This window comes from Rhinoraja longicauda, chromosome 2, assembly GCF_053455715.1.
Source record: "Rhinoraja longicauda isolate Sanriku21f chromosome 2, sRhiLon1.1, whole genome shotgun sequence".
NCBI lineage: Eukaryota > Metazoa > Chordata > Chondrichthyes > Rajiformes > Arhynchobatidae > Rhinoraja > Rhinoraja longicauda.
This window is the reverse complement of record NC_135954.1, coordinates 17212761-17235141: the sequence shown is the minus strand read 5'-3', so window position 1 is coordinate 17235141 and position 22381 is coordinate 17212761. Positions and strand designations below refer to the sequence as shown.

The following is a 22381-nucleotide window of genomic DNA, read 5'->3' as shown; positions in this document are numbered from 1 at the left end:
ATGTAATTAGGAAAATTGACAGGGGAGAGCCGGTGGATGTGGTGTACCTCGACTTTCAGAAAGCCTTCGACAAGGTCCCACCTAGGAGATTAGTGGGCAAAATTAGAGCACATGGTATTGGGGGTAGGGTACTGACATGGATAGAAAATTGGTTGACAGACAGAAAGCAAAGAGTGTGGATAAATGGGTCCCTTTCAGAACGGCAGGCCGTGACTAGTGGGGTACTGCAAGGCTCGGTGTACAGTTTTGGTCTCCAAATTTGAGGAAGGATATTCTTGCTATTGAGGGCGTGCAGCGTAGGTTTACTAGGTTAGAGAGTTGTGAATCTGTGGAATTCTCTGCCTCAGAAGGCAGTGGAGGCCAATTCTCTGAATGCATTCAAGAGAGAGCTAGATAGAGCTCTTAAGGATAGCGGAGTCAGGGGGTATGGGGAGAAGGCCGGAACGGAGTACTGATTGAGAATGATCTGCCATGATCACATTGAATGGTGGTGCTGGCTCGAAGGGCTGAATGGCCTCCTCCTGCACCTATTGTCTATTGTATGATATGCTTGCCTTTATTAGTCAGGGCATTGAGTATAAAAGTCAGGATGTCATGATGCAGTTTTATAGGACTTTGGTTAGGCCGCATTTGGTGTAATGATACAGTTCTGGTCTCCCCATTACAAGAAAGACGTGTAGATTTTGGAGAGTTGTAAAAGATGTTTAGCTGAATGCTGTCTCGATTAATGGGTATTAGCTACAAGGAGTGGTTGGACAAACTCGGATTGTTTGCTCTCAAGCGACAGAGGCTGAGGAGACCTGACAGAAGTGTATAAATTTATGCGAGGCGTGGATAGGGGAGTTGGAACCTTTTTCCCCAGGGTGGAAATGCCAAAGACTGGAAGGCATGGCTTTAAGGTAAAGGGGGCAAAGTTTAAAAGAGATGTGCTCGCAAGTTATTTTCTTTTAATATATAACGGTGATGGGTGCCTGGAACATGATGTCACTGGTGGTGTGGAGGCACATATGACAGTGCATTTACGAGACTTCTAGATAGGCTTGTGGAAACATAGGGGATGGAGGGGTGTGGATCAGCTCCAGGTAGATGAAATTTGTATAGCTTGGCATGATCGTTGGTACAGACATTTTGGGCCTAAGGGCCTTTTCCTGGGCTATATTTTCTCTGTTCCATGTTCTATAAAGAACTAAAGATCTTTTCCTGAGTGAGGAAATAAGAGGGATGGAAAAAGGGAGATGATGAATGAGCTCAGGAGGTCAAACTTTCACGTTTTGTCTATATGAAAGCAAAATAAGGTACCATTGTTAATAAAAAACAAAATATGCTGGAGGGACACGGCAGGTATCACATAATAGAGCTGTTGTTACAGGTCAATATCCTTTAAGTACTATTGACACTAGCAGTTTTACCTAAAACAAAATCCCTGCATCTTCTCCCTCACTGCCAGCCAGGGACCGAAATAGCCCTTCTAGTTGGCAGAGATTAATTCTCCAGCTCCAACCTTGTCTATTCTACTTGGAGTTCTCAATATGGCCTTCTCTCCACTGGCGAGACCTAGCACAGATTGGGCAATAGCTTTGTTGAGCACCTGAGCTCAGTCTGCAATGGCCATGTTGAGATCCTGATTGCAAGTCATTTTAACTCCCCTTGCCATTACCACAACGACCAACCTACGTAGCCTCTTCCACTGTGAAGGCGAGGCCAAACACAAACACAAGGAACAGCATCTCATATTCTGCCTGGATAGTCTACAACCCAATGGCATGAACATTCAATTTCAAGTAATTTGCACCCCTTAGGTTTACGTTTATTATTGTTACGGGTACCAAGGTACAGTGAAAAGCTTTTAATTGTGTGCTATCCAATCAACCACTGTACCTGACTGGCTAATTCGAGAGAGAGAGAGAGACTCTTGTAAGAACACCTCATTATTTGCCTTATTATGTTCTGGTCTGCCATATCCAGAGCCTATTACCAAATTCACTTCTAACCCAGTTGTTATTAATTCTTTAAAAATATGGAAGCAATGCAATCCTTTGATATCTGTAAATTCTCAATACTCGTTCCTATTGTAAGGAACCACGCATTTCTGCCACCTTCGACAGATGCTTCATTCAGTGCTTGGCTCAATCATGGGGTCTGTTCATTTAAAGACATGTTTATAAATGGTTTGTTTGCATCTTTTGCGCAGATTGTTCAGAAATTCAATATGTCTAGGTCACACTTCTTTAGGTATATGCAAATCCACAGCTTCATATCATCTAATATCACTCAATTCCCTTCACAGCCCTGACACACTCAATTAATGACATCAGATCATTCAGAAAGGGAAAGATAGGTGACCTATATTCTTCATTAACGAGAGGAAGGAGGAATGAGGGTGGAGAGAAAGGTCTGATAATGTTGGCTACTTTCCCGAGGCAGCGCCAGGTGCAGATGGAGTCAATGATGGGGAGTCTGGTCTGTATAATGTGCTGGACTACATCCACAACTCTGTAAATTTCTTACAATCTTGGAAATGTTCCCAAACCAAATTGTTAAGCAACCTGTCAGTACGTTTGTAGAAGTTTGTAAAATGGGAGATATACCAAATTTCTCCCGAGGAAGTAGAGGGGGGGAGTTTGCATTCTTGGCTGACGTTTCAATCTACATGTCCCTTTTTTTCTCCTTCTGATCAAGGTCCTACCGCACAGCCCCTTCTTTCCACCCCATCACAGTCCCATTACCCAGGTTTATTCCCCTCCCGAATCTGCTTCCACCTGCCTATCACACACACATAATCCACTTGCAGTCACATCCCCAGCATCCATCACTTATCTGTTTCTACTTATCACCTTCCTGTTTTATCAGATTCCATCATCTGTAACCCTTCCTTGTTTCCACTGATTATGTTTTGGCTTCTGTTGCTATCTCCACCTCCCCCCTCCGATTCCATCTGCAAATCGACCCATCCTCGCATGGATCCACCAATCATTGCCTCATTCCACCCCCTCACCCCTTTATATTTGCCACCTCACTTTTATATACTGGTTTCTTTATTGTCACGTGTACCAGATACAGATCTGCAAGACTATCCCCGTACATAAGCATAATCGCTTCAGCTGGTAGAGTATTGCACAGAGCAGCCCAACGGGTCCATATGCAAGAGGTGCCATCTTACAGTTCCAGCTGCAGTTGGCCACAATGGCCCGTTGTAGCTGTCTCCTCCTCCATTTTGGTCGTCCCATGAACCGTCATCCCTCTTCATGACTGGCCCTCTTTAACCTTCATTCTCCGGGGAGGAAGGGCACCTCCCTCAGCCGACCTAAAGAGCGCGGAGGGCAAGACCCCCGAGTTCATCTCACAGGGACCTTTGGCCAGCGTTTGCCACCATCACCTTCCACCCATCTCTGATTCTGGGTGAGCAGGGGCCGGGCTCGGTGGCCTACCCTCACCAAGCCTGTGTTTGGCTCATCGGGCCGAGTCCCAGGCTGCAGGGCCTCCAGTGACCCTGTCCTCCATCGAGGCCCAGCCCTGCTTCCCGCCGCCGATCCGATGATCGGCCCTCGGTCTGTCATCCTCATCTCCAGTGCAAGCAGTGGCTGAGCTTGGCTGCAATTTCTCCTTGCTTGTTCTCATTGCCTCGGCTGCAAGCCGTGGCTCGACAGGAGGCTCACCAGGGCCGCTCGCCGCCATCTCTCCTCGCATCCAATCCCAGTCCTGGTCAATGTCAGATCCTCGCCAAGATCCAAATGTAATAAACACACTTCAAGGATACTGAACATAAACGCTTTGGTTTATTCGTCCGCCATTCCTTTACATCCTGGTAACACATGTCCTCTGACCTTTCTGACTCATAGTAACACGTGATACATTTAAATATGGCGTTAGTTACCAATGACATCCCTCCCTTATCAAACCAATAGGATATCCACATCATCATACTGTAAACTGAACATTCCAACACTATTTATGAAATAGCGTTCGTTTTATTGATAATACATCATTTTCACATGTCAATACATCTCATAGTCCTCATATCGTTTGGGTGGTCTTCTCTGACGTTTTGGTCTGACCACTGCCTGTCTGTGCTGATACTGGCTTCTGATGTGTCGTGTCCTGTTCCACCAGTTCATCATCTTGATTCTGGTTTCACATAGTGTCCTCCTCAGACTCGTGCATTCTTGGCTCCTCGATTTGATAGTCTCGAGTCTGATCCCCTACAATCTCTAACAATAACATTGCTATCACTTCCCGAGTCTCCTATAATGTCTACTTCCACATCTTCTTTGCAAAATGGTCTTTTTTCCCCCACACATTCTGCAAATTTGACCCCTGGCAGGGAAGCATGAATCCTTGGCAAGATGCCCCAAATTCCCACATCTAAAACACTCAGTCATCTTCAGCTTTGGACTGACCCGTACTATGTCTATGTCCTTTACGGGTGCAAGTAAATATCATCTTGTTAACTTGGCTTCCTCTCTCCAATCTCTTGGTCTGAAACTGGGTTTCCACAGCTTCAAATTAACAGGCAATTTTCAGTGTTTCTCCAAATGCTAGCGTGCCACCTTTCTCCAACAACTTGCATCTTAAGTCATTTGATTGGCAACTTTGTACAACCTGATCCCTGATTTGATTCTCCAATTTACTCCATAATTGCAGCCCTCAGAAATTTGACGCAATCTTGTGACAAACCGAGCAATGCCCCTCTCTGTGTCGATTGCTGGAATACATGTCGTTGAAATGCAGCATTTATTTGCACCATATAATGCTTCTTCAAAGCAGCAATGACCATTGCATGATCTGCTTTTCCTCCCGCCTCTGGAAGTGTTTTGAAAGTCTTCCAAACGGAAACTCCAGCACTGTACAATAAAAATGCTCTTCGTTATGTGAACTGCGTTATCCTTCAACAAGCAGACCTAGCTATCTCCAAAATCCAAAATAGCTTTATTTGTCATTCGTTCCGAACGAGATTACTTAGCCAGCAGTACAAAAAACACAAGACACAACCCCAACACAAACATCCATCACAGTGACTCCAAACACCCCCTCACTGTGATGGAGGCAACAAAACTTCCCTTCTCTCTTCCCCCATGCCCCTCCCACGTACAGACAACTCGACCCCTACCGAGGCGACCGACCCGCACAGCCCCCGCAAGGAGATGGAAAGTGCACGTGGCCGAGCCGCACCGGGCGATGGAAAGTCCCGCGGTCGTGCCGCGCTGGAAAGTCCATCAGCCGAGCCGCGCCGGGCGCTGTTCAGTCCCGTGGCCGTACCGCACCGGGCGATGGAAGGCCCTGCGGCCGCACCGGGCGCTGTTCAGTCCCGTGGCCGCGCCGCACCGGGCGATGGAAGGTCCCGCGGCCGAACCGCACCGGGCACCGTTCAGTCCCGCGGCCGCGCTGCACCGGGCGATGGAAGGCCCTGCGACCGAGCCGCACCGGGCGATGGAAGGCCCCGCGGCCGAGCCGCACCTGGCACTGTTCAGTCCCGCGGCCGCGCCGCACTGGGCGATGGAAGGCCCTGCGGCTGAGCCGCACCGGGCACTGTTCGGTCCCGCGGCCGCACCGCACCGGGCACTGTTCAGTCCCATGGCCGAGCCGCACCGGGCACTGTTCAGTCCCGTGGCCGAGCCGCATCGGGCGATGGAAAGCCCCGCGGCCAAGCCTCGCCCCGAGGAAGAGACCTAAAAAAAGAAAGATTTCCCCAACCCCCCCCCCCCACATACACCCCCCCCCCCACACATACACAACCAAAAACAAAACACCCCAACACCAACACACAAACAAAAAAAGAACAAAGGACAAACAGACTGCCAGCGAGCCACAGCCGTTAGGCGTCGCCACGTGACTCATCTGCGTAGGAGTCAAATTCCTCTAGAGGCTTTCGAATTGGCGGAGTTTCTCCAGCAGCTTGTTTTCTTTTCCAGAATACAGCCGATTCAGAATCAAATAACACCTCACTCAGATGCAATTGGGATAGAAACTGTAGTTTATCTTTAACTATGTGACAGCATTGGAGCAGATCTTCAGCTATATCTCACTTGACGCTTTGTGCAATTTTCGCAAAGTTTCTCACACATTCTTTCAGGAAAAGAGCTGTCATAAATAACATAGAACACTACAGCACAAGAACAGGCCAACTCAGCGGGTCAGGCAGCATCTTGGGAGGGAAGGAATGGGTGACTTTTGATGGGTCTCAACCCGAAACGTCACCCATTCCTTCTCTCCCGAGATGCTGCCTGACCCATTGAGTTACTCCAGCATTTTGTGTCTACCTTCGATTTAAACCAGCACATGCCAGATACAGTGAAATATATTTTTTTCTTACAGATCCGCAAGACTATCTCCGTACATAAGCATAATCGCTTCAGCTGGTAGACTATTGCACAGAGCAGCCCAACGGGTCCATATGCAAGAGGTGCCATCTGACAGTTCCAGCTGCAGTTGGCCACAATGGCCCGTTGTAGCTGTCTCCTCTTCCATTTTGGTTGTCCCATGAACCGTCATCCCTCTTCATGCCTGGCCCTCTTTAACCTTCGTTCTCCGGGGAGGAAGGGCACCTCCCTCAGCCGACCTAGAGGGCGCGGAGGGCAAGACCCCCGAGTTCATCTCACAGGGACCTTTGGCCAGCGTTTGCCACCATCACCTTCCACCCATCTCTGATTCTGGGTGAGCAGGGGCCGGGCTCGGTGGCCTACCCTCACCGAGCCTGTGTTTGGCTCATCGGGCCGAGTCCCAGGCTGCAGGGCCTCCAGTGACCCCGTCCTCCATCAAGGCCCAGCCCTGCTTCACGCCGCCGATCCGATGATCGGCCCTCGGTCTCATCTCCAGTGCAAGCTGTGGCTGAGCTTGGCTGCAACTTTTCCTTGCTTGTTCTCATTGCCGCGACAGCAAGCCGTGGCTCGCCAGGAGGCTCACCAGGGCCGCTCGCCGCCATCTCTCCTCGCATCCGATCCCAGTCCTGGTCAGTGTCAGATCCTCGCCAAGATCCAAATGTAATAAACACACTTCAAGGATACTGAACATAAACGCTTTGGTTTATTCGTCCGCCATTCCTTTACATCCTGGTAACAATAAATAATAGACAATAGGTGCAGGAGTAGGCCATTCAGCCCTTCGAGCCAGCACCGCCATTCAATGCGATCATGGCTGATCACTCTCAATCAGTACCCCGTTCCTGCCTTCTCCCCATACCCCCTCACTCCGCTATCCTTAAGAGCTCTATCCAGCTCTCTTTTGAAAGCATCCAACGAACTGGCCTCTACTGCCTTCTGAGGCAGAGAATTCCACACCTTCACCACTCTCTAACTGAAAAAGTACTTCCTCATCTCCGTTCTAAATGGCCTACCCCTTATTCTTAAACAGTGGCCCCTTGTTCTGGACTCCCCCAACATTGGGAACATGTTTCCTGCCTCTAATGTGTCCAATCCCCTAATTATCTTATATGTTTCAATAAGATCCCCCCTCATCCTTCTAAATTCCAGTGTATACAAGCCTAATTGCTCCAGCCTTTCAACATACGACAGTCCCGCAATTCCGGGAATCAACCTAGTGAACCTACGCTGCACGCCCTCAATAACATATGTCCTCTGACCTTTCTGACTCATAGTAACACGTGATACATTTAAATATGGCGTTAGTTACCATGACATCCCTCCCTTATCAAACCAATAGGATATCCACATCATCATACAGTAAACTGAACATTCCAACACTATTTATGAAATAGCGTTCGTTTTATTGATAACACATCATTTTCACATGTCAATACATCTCATAGTCCTCATATCGTTTGGGTGGTCTTCTCTGACGTTTTGGTCTGACCACTGCCTTTCTGTGCTGATACTGGCTTCTGATGTGTCGTGTGCTGTTCCACCAGTTCATCATCTTGATTCTGGTTTCACATAGTCTCCTCCTCAGACTCGTGCATTCTTGGCTCCTCGATTTGATAGTCTCGAGTCTGATCCCCTACAGTCTCTAACAATAACATTGCTATCACTTCCCGAGTCTCCTATAATGTCTACTTCCACATCTTCTTTGCAAAATGGTCTTTTTTCCCCCACACATTCTGCAAATTTGACCCCTGGCAGGGAAGCATGAATCCTTGGCAAGATGCCCCAAGATTCCCACATCTAAAACACAGTCATCTTCAGCTTTGGACTGACCCGTACCATGTCTATGTCCTTTACGAGTGCAAGTAAATATCATCTTGATAACTTGGCTTCCTCTCTCCAATCTTTTGGTCTGAAACTGGGTTTCCACAGCTTCAAATGAACAGGCAATTTTCAGTGTTTCTCCAAATGCTAGCGTGCCACCTTTCTCCAACAACTTGCGTCATAAGTCATTTGATCGGCAACTTTGTACAACCTGATCCCTGATTTGATTCTCCAATTTACTCCATAATTGCAGCCCTCAGCGATGGAAGGCCCCGCGGCCGAACCGCACCGGGCGCTGTTCAGTCCCGTGGCCGCGTCGCACCGGGCGATGGAAGGCCCCGCGGCCGAACCGCACTGGGCACTGTTCAGTCCCGCGGCCGCGCTGCACCGGGTGATGGAAGGCCCTGCGGCCGAGCCGCACCAGGCACTGTTCAGTCCTGCGGCCGCGCCGCACCGGGCACTGTTCAGTCCCGCGGCCGAGCCGCACCGGGCACTGTTCAGTCCCGTGGCCGAGCCGCATCGGGCGATGGAAAGCCCCGCGGCCAAGCCTCGCCCCGAGGAAGAGACCTAAAAAAAGAAAGATTTCCCCAACCCCCCCCCCCCCCACACATACACAACCAAGAACAAAACACCCCAACACCAACACACAAACAAAAAAAGGACAAAGGACAAACAGACTGCCAGCGAGCCACAGCCGTTAGGCGCCGCCACAGGTGACTCATCTGCGTAGGAATCAAATTCCTCTAGAGGCTTTCGAATTGGCGGAGTTTCTCCAGCAGCTTGTTTTCTGTTCCAGAATACAGCCAATTCAGAATCAAATAACACCTCACTCAGATGCAATTGGGATAGAAACTGTAGTTTATCTTTAACTATGTGACAGCATTGGAGCAGATCTTCAGCTATATCTCACTCGAGACTTTGTGCAATTTTCGCAAAGTTTCTCACACATTCTTTCAGGAAAAGAGATGTCATAACATAGAACACTACAGCACAAGAACAGGCCAACTCAGCGGGTCAGGCAGCATCTTGGGAGGGTTGGAATGGGTGACTTTTCGGGTCTCGACCCAAAACGTCACCCATTCCTTCTCTCCCGAGATGCTGCCTGACCCATTGAGTTACTCCAGCATTTTGTGTCTACCTTCGATTTAAACCAGCACATGCAGTTTTTTTTCCCCAACACAAGAACAGGCCTTTTGGCCCACAATGTCTGTGCTGAATATGATGCCAAGATCATCACTTATCTACCAACACATAACCCATATCCCTCCATATCCATATGCCTATCCAAGTTCTTTCATTGCCACTAATGTATCTGCTTCAACTGCCACCCCCAGCAGCACGTTCAAGGCACTCAACACCCTCTGGGTAAAAAAACCTCTGCAAACAAAATTTCAAATATGGCTGTGCCAGGTGGCAGTAAGTGACTCACCTGTTAAGTGCTTGTCGTGCTAACTGTTTTAAATTAGCCTGCAGTGTTTGATCAGAAGTTTCATTTGCCTAGGGTGAAAAATAGTGCTTAATCTCGTTTCTGCACATTTATTGAATCCATTAATCTGGTCAATCACAAACATGTTTATAGGCTGGAATTCATTCCATACTAATTTATTTTATGATTCGATGGTTTACTCACCGTTTGCAAACATAATTCAACAGCTTCAGTGTACAGTTCTACAGCCTCATCAGCATTGTCCTTCTCGTCTTCTTCAAACGCTTGTGTGACCAGGAAGTTAGCACGTTCCAGATCCATCTGCTGCTTTGTCTTCAGTGGGACTCCTTTGCTGCTCTGTGTTTGAACTGAACATACACATCAATTAATTACCTGTTAGAACTGAGTTATTTCCAACTTTTAAAATCTGTACATTAAAAAAATAAGAAATAAATGTAGATTAGAAATATGCACCTGACTTTAAAAAACAAGTGCTCAAATAACGCTGCATGTCAGGCAGTATCTCTGGTGAACATTGACAGGAGACATTTAAGGTCCTCAGACATTTAACCCTTCCTCAGACTGATTGTAGGTGGGGGGCGGAAGGCCAGGCAGGCAGAAGAAGCTGAAGGGGTATGGGGCAGGACAAAGTCGGGCAAGTAATAGGATGATACGTTAATGGAGGGTTTTTGACAGGCAGATGGTTGGACAATCTCCAGAAATGAAAAGACAGAAGGTATGAGGCAAAAGGATCGAAGAGCTGCTGATTATGAAGCTAGAGGAAAGAATGTAAGTGGAAAGGGAGGGGAAGAAGGTGGTATATAGGGAAGAAGAGAGAGGGGGAGGGTTTTGTAGTTGACTAAAATTGGAGAATTCAATATTCATGCCGTTGGGTCGTGCAAGTGTTTGGTGCAAGTGCAAGTGTTCGGTGAAACAATCACTAAGTCTATGCTTGATCTCGCCAATGTACAGGAGACCACGTCAGGATGCAATAGGCGAGGGTAGACAAGGTGCTCGTGAACCAGTCTCACCTGGAAAAAGGGAGCGGTCCCTGCAGAAGGCAGGAAATAGTGAGGATGGGAAGGTGCATCTTTGCAAGAGGCAGGGCGAGGGGAAGTGTAGTCCAGATAACCGTGGAATTCCATAGGCTGATTACATTAACGTTACCACTAACTTCAACCCTGCACTCAAATTCACTTGGACTATCTCTGACCCCTCTCCCCTTTCTTGATCTCTCTGTCTCCATCACAGGGGACAGACCATTGATTGAAGTCTACTGCAACCCTAACAACTCCAACAGGTGGCTTTCCAGCTTTCTCCCACCCCCCAAAACCCTATATTCTGAAGAAGGGTGCCGATCCGAAACGTTGCCTATCCATCCTTTCCAAAAACATTAAGTTACTCCAGCACTTTGTGTCATTTTCTTTGGTAAGGCAGAATCTGCAGTTCCTTGTTTCTACATTTCTTCAGATGATTTATTTTGGTGACCTCTACAATTATAAGACAATAACTGCAGATGCTGGTACAAATCTAAGGTATTTATTCACAAAATGCTGGAGTAACTCAGCAGGTCAGGCAGCATCTCAGGAGAGAAGGAATGGGTGACGTTTCGGGTCGAGACCCTTCTTCAGACTGATGTCAGGGGGGGGCGGGACAAAGGAAGGATATAGGTGGAGACAGGAAGATAGAGGGAGATCTGGGAAAGAGGGAGGGGAAGAGAGGGACAGAGGAACTATCTAAAGTTGGAGAAGTCGATGTTCATACCACTGGGCTGCAAGCTGCCCAGGCGAAATATGAGGTGCTGTTCCTCCAATTTCCCGTGGGCCTCACTATGGCACTGGAGGAGGCCCATGACAGAAAGGTCAGACTGGGAATGGGAAGGGGAGTTGAAGAGCTCGGCCACCGGGAGACCAGTTTGGCCAACGCAGACCGAGCGCAGGTGTTGAGAGAAGCGATCGCCAAACCTGCGCTTGGTTTCGCCGATGTAAATAAGTTGACATCTGGTCAACAATTGGTTGACCAGATGGTTGACAATTATAGCTACTGCCAACATAAACCACACAAACCTGCAGAGTAAAGAGCCTGTACTCGGTCCAGGTATTCACTTATTTTCTCCTGTATAGCATCTAACTTTGATCCTGCGACTGTAGCACATATCAATGCTTGAGCAGCTTCCTAAAAAATAAATAACCAGTTTTAGTGGTGGACAAATTTTCAAAGGGACGGAAATGGCTGTTACGTTTGTAGTGCCTTGCACAACCTCAGGTTGCCTCAAATGCTTTGCAATGAAGAATGGTTGAAATGCGTAGAAATGTAGTAGACAAATTCTGCATGGCAACACTCTATCATCAACAATGAGGTAGGAACCAAATAGTCTGTTTTCAGTGATGCCGGATGAGGGCTAGACCCAAGGTGAAGGGTTCTAATCTTCTCTACAAGGCCGGCCTAACATCGAGGAGTTGGCGGCCTTTCCCGGCCTGGCGCTTCAAGCCGCGGGCACGGCGCCGACTTTAACATCGTGGAGTTGCGATCGTTTGCCGAGGATCGACTGTTGAGAGCTCCAACCGTGAGGGCCTGTGGACTTTAACGTCATGAAACCCGCGGTCTCTGGTAAGAAGAGGTCGACTCGGGAGCTCCATGCCGCGGAGAGTTTCGATCCGCCTCGACGCCGAAGTTTCGATCATCCCGATGCGAGGGCCTCGGACAGTCGGCAGGCTTAGCTTTCCTGTATTAATCCAATTCCCTTTTAATAATCACAATAAAATGTGCCTTCAACACCCCATCAAACACACATCCCATATGTTAATTATTCAGTGTACAAATATAATTCTATCACAAACATAGACGAAATGCTGGAATAGCTCAGTGGGTCAGACAGCTTCTCTGGAGAAAATGGATAGGTGACATTTTGGGTCAGGACCCATCTTCTCTCTGGTTTCAAACAGCATTTGGAATTCCCTTTTATTACATTTTATTTTTATTACAATTCTATCATCTTTGGCTATTTCCCCCCAGTCACCTTAAATCTTTGTCCTTTAAATCTTGACAACTACACCTGTACATCATGTATTTATACATTGTAAATGGCTTAATTGTAATCATGTATTATCTTTCCGCTGACTGGATAGCATGCAACAAAAGCTTTTCACTGTACCTCGGTGCACGTGACAATAAACTAAACCAAGTAGAATATTTGTCTAAAACATATCATTCTGAATATCATCTATGGGCTTTATCTTGCACGAAATGTTATTCCCATCATCCTGTATCTGTACACTATGGACGGCTGATTGTAACCATGTATAGTGTTTTTGCTGACTGGATAGCATGCACAAAAAAGCTTTTCTCTGTATCTCGGAACATGTGCAATAATAATCTAAACGAAATCTATGTGTAGAGGTTATCAATGGTCATACGCTACCATCTGTCCTGAATAAATATTTCTCTTCTGTCTGTACTGTGGAGAAACATGAAGATAAGGGAACTTGGGAGAGTGTAGAGGGTGGCATGTATTACAATCAATGGGTGCCGGTCCTAAGACATTAGAAGTCAGATACATCTCCCGGCCTGATCAGATGTATCCAAGGTTTCTGTGGAAAGTTAGAAAAATAATTGCTGAGATGTACAAATTATCATTAGACTTGGCGAGGTGCCGAAAGGCTGAGGGTAACTAATATGTGCCTCTATTTAAGAAGGGCTGAAAGAAAACCTGGGAACTGTAGACCAATGAGCCCAACATCTGTGGTAGGCAAGTTACCGGAGAGGATACAGAGCATGCAGGCAGACATTGATTTGGAAAGACTAGGGTTGATTAGGGATAATCAGCATGGTTTGGTGCGCAGGAGATCACATCTCATGACTTTGATACGAGTTTTTGGAAGAAGTAACCAAAACTGTTGATGAGGGCAGGGCCTTCGTCGTAGTGTATATGAACCGCAGCAAAGCCTTTGATAATGATCTGCATGGCAGGCTGCTCTGGATGGTTAGATCGCATGTGATCCAAGGAGAGCTAGCTAACAAATACAGAATTGGCTTTATGACATGAAGCAGAGGGCAGTGGTGGACAATTGTTTCTCGGACTAGTGGAGTGCCTCAGGGATCGGTGCTGCACCCATTGCTGTTTGTCATTTGGATGAAAATGTTCAAGGCATGAATAGCAAGATTACAGACAACACAAAACTAAGTGGTATTGCAGACACTGAATATGATTATCAAGAATTACAGTGTGATCTTGATCATCTGTGCAAGTGGGCTCAGAAATAGAGTTTAATGCAGAGAAACGTGATGTGGTGCATTTTGGGAAGTCAAAACAGGAGTGGACCATCACAGTAGATGGTAAAACTTTGGACAGTTTGTAGGATAGCGGAGTCAGGGGGTATGGGGAGAAGGCAGGAACGGGGTACTGATTGAGAATGATCAGCCATGATCACATTGAATGGCGGTGCTGGCTCGAAGGGCCGTATGGCCTCCTCCTGCACCTATTGTCTATAGTGCAGAAGGATCAACTGGGCTTATTTATATTCACTGGAATTTAGAAGGATGAGAGGGGATTTTATAGAAGCATATAAATTTCTTATGGGATTGGACAGGCTAGATGCAGGAAAAAATGTTCCCCATGTTGGGGGAGTCCAGAACCAGGGGTCACAGTTAAGAATAAGGGGTAGGCCATTTAGGACAGAGATGAGGAAAAACTGTCACCCAGAGAGTTGTGAATCTGCGAAATTCTCTGCCACAGATAGCAGTGGAGGCCAATTCACTGGATGCTAACGGAATCAAGGGATATGGAGAGAAAGCAGGAATAGGGTACTGATTCTGGATGATCAGCCATGATCATATTGAATGGCGGTGCTGGCTCGAAGGGCCGAATGGCCTACTCCTGCACTTTTTTTGATCAAGGAGTACAAGTACATAGTTCCCTGAAAATGGCATTGCAGATAGGGTGGTGAAGGCGGGTTTTGGCACACTAGCCTTTAACAGTCAGGGAACAGAATCTAGAAGTTGGGATACTACGTTAAAATTGTACAAGATGCTGTAGAGTCCACACTTGGAGTATCGTGTTCAGTTTCGGTCACTCTACTAATGGAAAGATGCAATTAAGCTGCAAAAAATGCAGAGACGATATATATAGAGCAGTGTAGCTCAGGAACAAGCCTTTGAGCCACAATGTCCGTGCTGTCAGGTGCCAAAGAAAAGTAAGGTAGTGTGCCTACCTCGACCCGAAACGTCACCCATTCCATCTCTCTAGAGATGCTGCCTGTCCCGCTGAGTTACTCCAGCATTTTGTGTCTACCTTCGATTTAAACCAGCATCTGCAGTTCTTTCCCACTCCCCCAACATCATGAACTGTTTTGAGAGACTGGTGTTGGCACATATTAATTCCAGCCTCCCAGCCAGTCTTGAACCACTGCAGTTTTCATCAGACATCATCTCCCTGGTCCTAAACTCATCTCTGGAACACCTAGACAGCATGCACTCCGATATTAGACTCCTATTTATCAACTATAGCTCCACCTTCCATACTATAATCCCATCCAAACTCATCTCCAAACTCCTGGATTTCGAAATTAGCACCCCTCCCCCCCACCTTTGACATTGAATAGAGTGAAAATGGTTGAGAGCTTCAAATTCCTTTGCATTAATATTACCGATGATCTGTCATGGAACATATTCATTGATGCAATATCCCAGAAGGCACATACCTCCACTTCTTCAGGAGACTGAGGAAATTTGACATGTCTCCAATGTCTCATACAAATGCAGCTATTTACAATATACATTAATGACTTGGATGAAGGGATTAAAAGTTCCATTAGCAAATTTGCAGATGATACAAAGCTGGGTGGTAGTGTGAACTGTGAGGGAGATGCTATGAGGTTGCAGGATGAGCTGGACAGGTTGTGTGAGAGGGCGGATGCATGGCAGATGCAGTTTAATGTGGATAAGTGTGAGGTTATCCACTTTGGTGGTAAGAATAGGAAGGTAGAGTATTATCTGAATGGTGTCAAGTTAGGAACAGGGGACGTACAACGAGATCTGGGTGTCCCAGTGCATCAGTCACTGAAAGGAAGCATGCAGGTACAGCAGGCAGTGAAGAAAGCCAATGGAATGTTGGCCTTCATAACAAGAGGAGTTGAGTATTGGAGCAAAGAGGTCCTTCTGCAGTTGTACAGGGCCCTAGTGAGACCGCACCTGGAGTACTGTGAGCAGTTTTGGTCTCCAAATTTGAGGAAGGATATTCTTGCTATTGAGGGCGTGCAGCATAGGTTTACTAGGTTAATTCCCGGAATGGCGGGACTATCATATGTAGAAAGACTGGAGCGACTAGGCTTGTATACACTGGAATTTAGAAGGATGAGAGGAGATCTTATCGAAACATTTAAGATTATTAAGGGGTTGGACACATTAGAGGCAGGAAACATGTTCCCAATGTTGGGGGAGTCCAGAACAAGGGGCCACAGTTTAAGAATAAGGTGTAGGCCATTTAGAACTGAGATGAGGAAAAACTTTTTCAGTCAGAGAGTTGTGAATCTGTGGAATTCTCTGCCTCAGAAGGCCAATTCGCTGAATGTATTCAAGAGAGAGCTGGATAGAGCTCTTAAGGATAGCGGAGTGAGGGGGTATGGGGAGAAGGCAGGAACGGGGTACTGATTGAGAATGATCAGCCATGATCACATTGAATGGTGGTGCTGAAGGGCCAAATGGCCTCCTCCTGCACCTATTGTCTATTGTCAAACCTCTACTGATGTGCCAAAGAAAGCAGTTTGTTGGGTTGCATCTTAGCTTGGTTTGGGAACAGCTCTGCCCAAGACCGCAAGACATTGCACAGTGGTAGATGTAGCCCAGTCCATCATACTGACCAGACTTCCCACCATTGACTTCATCCACACTGCAAGCTGCTTCAGAAAAGCAGCCAACATAGTCAAAGACTTTCTAAATTCCTTCTATCCAGAGATGCTGCCTGTCCCCCTGAGTTACTCCGGCATTTTGTGTCTATTCTCATAATCAAAGACCTGTTCCACCCGTCATTCCCATCTGCAAAAGATACAGGAGCTTGAAAGCACACACCACCAGACTCGGGGACAGCTTCTTCGCCTCTATCTGGCTTCTGAAAGGACCTTTCATAAGCTAGGGTATTGTCCGATTCACCTCTTCCTCACTGTGGACATTAGACTTTGTCTATGGAACTGACCCACCACAATGCACTGCAATGCTGAGAACTATATTATGCACTCTGTATCTTCGTCTATCTACTGGACTTGAGTTTGACTTGATTGTGGTAATTTTGTGGTAAATTTGATCTGTTTGGATAGCATGAAAAACAAAACTTCTCACTGAACCTCAGTGCACGTGACAATAATAAACATAAACATGATGCCAAGATAAACTAATCTCATCTGCCTCCAGATGATCCTAATCCCTCTATTCCTTGCATGTCCATGTACCCATCCAAAATCTTCTGAAATGCCACTGTCATACCTGCCTCCACTACCACTTCTGGCAGTGCATTTCAGGCATACACCACCTTCTGTATGAAAAAACAAATGTCCCACATATCTCCATTAAACTTTGGCCCCATCACCTTAAAAGCTATGTCCCCGGTTTTGCCATTTCCACCCTGGGAAAAAGGTTCTGCCTTTCTACCCTATCTATGAACTCATAATTTTATATAATTCTACCAAGTCTCCTCTTAACCTCTGGTGTTCAAGAGAAAACAATACAAAGTCCGTCCTTATAGATAATCCCCCCCAATCCAAGCATCATCCTGGCAAATCTCTTCTACGCCCTCTCCAAAGCCTCCGTCTCCTTCCTGTAATGGGGTGATTTGATTTGCACACGATGGCCCAAATACAGTCTAACCAAAGTCCAATAAAGTGTCAGGACTTTGTGACACTTATCCTAAATGCCCCACCCAATGAAGACAAGTATCCCATACGTCTTCATTAACATCATCTACTTGCGTTGCCACTTTCAGAGAGTTATGGACTTGGATCCCAAGATCCATCTGCACGAGTAGTCAGGATCCAAGGGCCTGATCCAGAAAGAGACATTGGACAGGCTAGGACTTTATTCTTTAGGCTGACGGGTGATCTTACAGAGGTATATAAAATCACAAGGGGAATTGATAAGGTGAATTCAGTCTTTTACCATGGGCAAAGGAATCAATAACTAGAAGGCTTAGGTTTAAGGCGAGAGTGGAAAGGTGAAGTAGTTGTGGCAGGTAAAACATCAGCATTTAAAAGGCACATGAACAGGTACGCGGACAGGAAAGATTTAGTTGGGTATGGGCCAAATGAAGACAAGCTTACACGGTTGACATGGAAGAGCCAATAGGCCTATTTCTGTGCTGTATTACTCTATCACCGAAACATTTATTTTCAAATGCTCTCGTCTTAAACTGAACAATCCCAAACCTTATCCAATCTTTCATATATTATGTAATCCTGGCAACCATACTAGTAAATATTTTCTGCACCCAGGCTTTATATGCTTCATGAATAAGAGTGACAAAAAGCAAAACCCAATATGGTAGAACAAGTCTAAAGGGTCCCAACTCAAAACAACACTTATCTAAGTCCTCCAGAGATGCAAACTGCTCCGCTGAGTTACTCTTGTGCTTTGTGTTCAATGCAAGATTCCATCATCTGCAGTTGTTTGTGTCTGTTTTATAAATTCTTTGCTTTTTTAATCTATGGCTCTATTTACAAAGCCTATCATCCCAAAGTTTCATGATGTGTACCATTGCCTTTCTGTACTCCAAGATTTAATTAAAAAAGAGCAAACCTAGGTTTCAAATCTCTTGGCGTTCTCACTTCTACCTCATTGGGTCATAGATAGGTACAAGATCTTTTTCAGGCCTAAGTCAGTACCAACCATCCAGCACAAATTTTAACTTAGTTCCAGACTAACCCATTTTACTCTTTAATGCAATAAAAAAGAACTGCAGATACTGGTTTATACCAAAGATAGACTCAGAATGCTGGAGTAACTCAGTGTGTCAGGCAACATCTCTGGAGAACATGAATAGGTGACGTTTCGGGTCGGGACACTTCTTCAGCCTGACCCGCTGTGTTACTCCAGCTGCTAGTATCTATCCATTTTACTTCATTTAGTTTAGAGATGCAGCGTGGAAACAGACCCTTTGGCTCACTGAGTCCACACAAACCAGGAATCAGCTATACACTAGTTCTATCTTACATATAACGGACAATTTACAGAATCCAACTAACCTACAAACCTGCACGTCTTTGGAATGTGGGAGAAAACCAGAGCACCCGGAGAAAACCCACGCGATCACAGGGGGAACGTACAAATTCCGTACAGACAGCACATAGTCAGGATCAAACCTGGGTCTCTGGCGCTGTAAAGCAGCAACTCTACCGCTGCAACACTGTGCCTCCCCTTTCCACATTCCCGGCAATTCTCTTCCCTCCCCCCCCCCCCTCAAAATTCTTCTACAAATGTGTTCACTGTGGACAATTTACAGCGGTCAGTTAATTTACCACCTCACACTTTTTGGGACATGGGAGGAAACCCTTTCAGGTCACAGGGAGAGCATGCAAACTTCAAAGACAGTACCAGAGAATCAAAATTTTAATTTGATTGGGGCAGATGAACTTTTATCTGCATTGCCTTAGGCTCTAGAATACATAATTCAACTTCTCTCATTCTTAACATTCTTTAGAACATTTAAATTCCATCTTTGCTAAAACTTCTTTGCTATCCACCCTAATATTTTAAAGTAGGTTATTGTTAAATATTTATTTGGGGATCAGTGGATGATGCAGTCAACATGGGCCTGCACTTCATCCTCCAGCACCGAGACCGCCAGGGGACCTTTGCAAGGATTTTGTTTGCGGATTTTAGCTCTGCATTCAACACCATTGTGCCAGAGCTACTACACTCCAAACTCTCCCAGTTGACTGTGCCTGAACCTCTCTGTCAGTGGATCACCAACTTCCTGTCAGACAGGAAGCAGCATGTGAGGCTAGGAAAGCACATCTCAGACCCGCTGACCCTCAGCATAGGAGCACCGCAAGGCTGCGTACTCTCCCCTCTCCTTTACTCTCTCTACACCGACGACTGCACTTCCACAGACTCCTCTGTCAGGTTTCTAAAGTTTGCAGATAACACAACCCTGATTAGACTGATCCAGGATGGGGAGGAATCTGCCTACAGACAGGAAGTGACACAGTTGGCGTCCTGGTGCCATCGCAACAATCTGGAGCTCAATGCTCTTAAGACAGTGGAATTGATTGTAGACTTCAGGAGCACTTGCCCTCCCCTCCCCCCCACTCACAATCAACAACATCACAGTCAAATCTGTAAAGTCATTTAAGTTCCTTGGAACCATCATCTGCAGTGACCTTAAAAGGGAGGCCACCATCGACTCCACAGCCAAAAAGGCCTAACAGAGGATGAACTTCCTGCAGCAGCTGAGAAAACACAATCTGCCACAGGCAATGATGGTCCAGTTTTATGCTGCCATCATGGCGTCTGTCCTCACCTTCTCCATCATGGTCTGGTTTGGCTCAGCTACGAAGCATGACATCTGGAGGCTGCAGCGCATTGTTCAATCAGCCAAGAAGGTTGTTGGCTGCAACCTTCCCCCCATTGACAAGATGTACACTGCAAGGGGCAGGAAGCGAGCGGGGAAGATCATCTCTGACCCCTCTCACCCTGGTCACAAACTCTTTGAAGTACTTCCCTCTGGGAGGCGACACCACACTGTCAAAGCTGCCACAGCCAGACATAAAAAATATTTTTTCCACGAGCAGTAGCTCTACTCAACAGCCAAATGTCTGTAGCCACCTTTTGCTCTGATATATTATTTTATTCTTCACATGTTTAAATTATGTTTTGTTTTGAATTGTCTACTGTATATCATGTTGTTATCCTTGCAAGCAAAGCACCAAGGCAAATTCCTTGTATGTATACATACTTGGCTAATAAAATTTATTCAATTCAATAACACTACTGCAAAGCATCATAGGACAATTGGCATCAATGCCTCTATGAACTGAAAATGCTTAAAAATGGAACTGAACAATCTTTCTGAGAGGGACCATTGAACAGAGGATCAAAGGCTGCTTCAGTCAAAATGTGGGAATAGAAATATCATTGATATCATCTACATTGGTGGTGCTCATTTCACTGCTCATTTCTTTTTCAAGATAGAAGCTGACAGGTGCAATCAGTAATTCTATTGTTACATATATTCAAAAACGTGAGGTGTGGCAGAGGCAAATAAGATCTTTGAATGTTAATAATCAATTGAAAACTAACCCACTAGCAGATCTTTCAGCAGATGGAGGAATTCAGCCAACAGTAAAGTATGTTGGCATTTACCATGTCCAAAATAGACGTATAGTTATTTATCGATTCTGAAGATTTACATCACACACCTCCTTCGACGGAACTGCGTCGCAGATCAAAGGCTGACTGTCAATCCTGTCTTTAACCTGACGGAGCCGTAAAGGCCAGGAAATAAACCAAAGGATGCAGAAACTGAAAATGCGAAATAAAACCATATAACAATTACAGCACGGAAACAGGCCCGTTCGGCCCTACCAGTCCACGCCGACCACTTTCTCTGCCCTAGTCTCATCTACCTGCTCTCAGACCATAACCCTCCAATCCCCTCCCATCCATATACCTATCCAATTTACTCTTAAATAATAAATAATGAAGGCTGAGAACGCCCAGGTGGAGATGAAGGCGATTTTTGTGCAGAGGGAAATAAATGGTTGAGCTTTGGTCAGGACGGTGCTGCACTAACATTATACATCATCAATTCAAGCTGCAGCACTGTTGCTGCTGCCTGTGCACTGCCACTGCAGCAGGTAGCAGCAAACCGGCCAGCGGCAAGAGACTGCTCGGAGACATCCCCGAGCCGAGGTGGGAAAAGACACGGTGCCTGACAGTGAGTGCGGCGCTGGTGGTGTAGGGGCCCAATGCCCCCACCCCCCACTACACCCACAGCAAGAGGAGGTCAGGGTGGGTGGACCCCAGCTTCACCTTGTAGTAGAAGACGGCCTCGGTGAAGCGGCCGTTCTGGTCGTTCCTCACCGCCATCTGGGCGAACTTGACGGCGTCCTGCTCCAAGGCGCTTGCGTCCATGGTGCAGAGGAACCCAGAGACGCGACGCGACGTCAGTGGACGCCCCCCCCCTCTCTCCACTGACAGCCGCAACACTTCCGCATCCGGCCTGCACCATCCAATTCCGCTTCCGGTGGGACCAATCTCCAGTGGACAACTTTGCACATGTGCCATTCATTTAGAAACATAGAAAACAGATGCAGGAGGAGGCCAATTGGCCCTTCCAGCCAACACCCCCCATTCATTGTTATCATGGCTGACCATCTACATTGTAACCTGGGCCTGCCTTCTCCCCAATGTCCCTTGATTCCGCTAGCTCCAAGAGCTCTATCTAACTTGATTCCGCTAGCCCCTAGTCAGCTCTATCTAACTCACTCTGTCTAATTTGATTCCGCTAGTCCCTAGAGCTCTATCTAACTCACTCTATCTAACTTGATTCCGCTAGCCCCATGTCAGCTCTATCTAACTCACTATCTAATTTGATTCCACTAGCCCGCAGAGCTCTATCTAACTAGATTCCGTTAGCCCCGAGAACTCTATCTAATTCGCTCTATCTAACTTGATTCCGCTAGCCCCGAGAACTCTAGCTCACTCTATCTAACAATTCCGCTAGCCCCTAGAGCTCTATCTAACTTGATTCTGCTAGCCCCCAGAACTCTATCTAAACATCACCCTTTCCTTTTTTCCCCAAAAGATGCTGCCTGTCCCACTGAGTTACTAC

The 22381-nt window shown here is 46.5% G+C and overlaps 1 protein-coding gene across 1 annotated transcript in view; it reads right to left on the bottom strand.

Moving 5' to 3' along the window:
- Positions 1–21707, bottom strand: part of capn7 (calpain 7) — a 69412-nt gene extending 47705 nt beyond the window's left edge. Inside the window, exons 1-4 of the mRNA XM_078415440.1 lie at positions 21580–21707; positions 11631–11739; positions 9769–9932; positions 9568–9635 (exon numbers count right to left, since the gene is read on the bottom strand). Coding sequence (XP_078271566.1) covers positions 9568–9635; positions 9769–9932; positions 11631–11739; positions 21580–21681 — 443 coding nt within the window. The 5' untranslated portion in view covers positions 21682–21707. The remainder of the gene's footprint in view (positions 1–9567; positions 9636–9768; positions 9933–11630; positions 11740–21579) is intronic.
- Positions 21708–22381: the final 674 nt, after the last annotated feature.